At 43.4% G+C, this 1,513-nt stretch overlaps 1 protein-coding gene across 2 annotated transcripts in view; it reads left to right on the top strand.

Moving 5' to 3' along the window:
• Positions 1–1,513, top strand: part of b3galnt2 (beta-1,3-N-acetylgalactosaminyltransferase 2) — a 9,481-nt gene that overhangs the window by 390 nt on the left and 7,578 nt on the right. For both annotated transcript variants that reach the window (XM_035664032.1, XM_035664033.1), the window contains exons 2-3: positions 639–759; positions 1,227–1,327. In XM_035664032.1, coding sequence (XP_035519925.1) covers positions 639–759; positions 1,227–1,327 — 222 coding nt within the window. The remainder of the gene's footprint in view (positions 1–638; positions 760–1,226; positions 1,328–1,513) is intronic.

Below are 1,513 nucleotides of genomic sequence, written 5' to 3' on the forward strand. Positions count from 1 at the left end.
GTGTGTGTGTGTGTGTTGTAGCCTCAACCCTCCTCCAAAGCAACTTTTCTTTCTTTTAATATCCGAGCTGCTGGTTAACTTTGCTCCGGTGTGTCTCTGCTGTGGTTGTTGAGTTTGTGTGTGAACAGGTAGTTTATGCTCACTCGAGTGTGTGTGTATAATATATATATATATAATATATATATGTGTGTGTGTGTGTGTGTGTGTGTTTTAGTGGGAAATAATGTGACTGTAACACAGTTGTGGTTGGGCGTTGCTGGGATGGTCTAATGTCTGGAAAAAGACTGAAGCGAGCTGAGCATCTGCCTTGTTAGAGCTCTGTGCTGCGTTCAAATGCTTTATAACTAGATTATAAGAAAAGGGGTGTAAAGAGAGAAAGAGAGAGAGAGTGGAGGGTTTTTGTTTTTTAAATCTAACACCTTGATGCATTGAATGAAGACGAGGTCAGTTACAGGAGGCATCAGTAAGTCATTGCTGTCAGGATCAAGCATATTTATTTATCAGCCTTATTATATTGTTATATTTCACCTCCTCACATCAAACAGCTCATCATCACTGAGGGTGCAAAGGAAGTGACATCCTCTCTCTCTCTCTCTCTCTGTCTCTCTGTGTGTGTGTGTGTGTGTGTTACGACGCAGATGAACCTTTCTATGAAGTTTTGGTGGGAGTGCTGTCAGCGAGACACCATTATGAACTGCGACAAGCGATAAGGGAGACCTGGCTGGGCTACCTCCGAAATCACCCCCACTTCCAGCACAGGTCAGCGCAGCCAAACTTCACCACTTCTTTCTTTTCTTTGTTGGGTTTTTTTCTTTCTTTTCTTTGGGGGTTTCCGAGGCCAGATTCGTATAGTGGAAATAAAGCCTGCAGCTGGCAGCAAATAACTGACTACCCCATCAAACCTCTTTTCTTTCTTCCTTTTCTTTATCTTTTACCTGACCAGCGGCCAATATTGTTCTCTCTCTCTCTTTCTCTCGCTCTCTCTTTCTTTCTCTCTTATTTTTTTTGTCCATTTCCTTCTCATTCAGCGATCTGAGCACAGATAAGGTGTGATGGCCTTTAAGCAACCCTCGGTAACCATGGCAACGCAGGGTGGATAGATGGACAAGCTTTAGAAAAATCTTGCAGCCCCCTAATATTGCATACACACACACAACACACAACAAAAAAAGAGAAAGATATATGTTGTAGTGTTTTTATTTTTACGTGCTTTACTTTTTTTAAAGAGTGGGGGTGAAGTTCATCGTGGGCGAACATGGGTGTCCCATTCCGGAGGAGGACAGAGAGGATCCGTACTCCTGCTCCCTCCTGAACTTCACCGAGCCAGGTAAAGAAAACAAACAAACAAACAACCACTAATGATGTCGCTCGCATTGGCGCGTGTGTGCCAGCAGTGGAGCTATGAGGCAGAATAACAGGAGATGTGAAGAATGCATGTTCATAAAAGAAGTATAACACCTTTTATTCATGTTCACCCACACCTCAAGGACACCGCTCTCTCTCTCTCTCTCTC

This window comes from Morone saxatilis, unplaced genomic scaffold (genome assembly GCF_004916995.1).
Source record: "Morone saxatilis isolate NCDOM2014 unplaced genomic scaffold, NCSU_SB_2.0 Contig19, whole genome shotgun sequence".
NCBI lineage: Eukaryota > Metazoa > Chordata > Actinopteri > Moronidae > Morone > Morone saxatilis.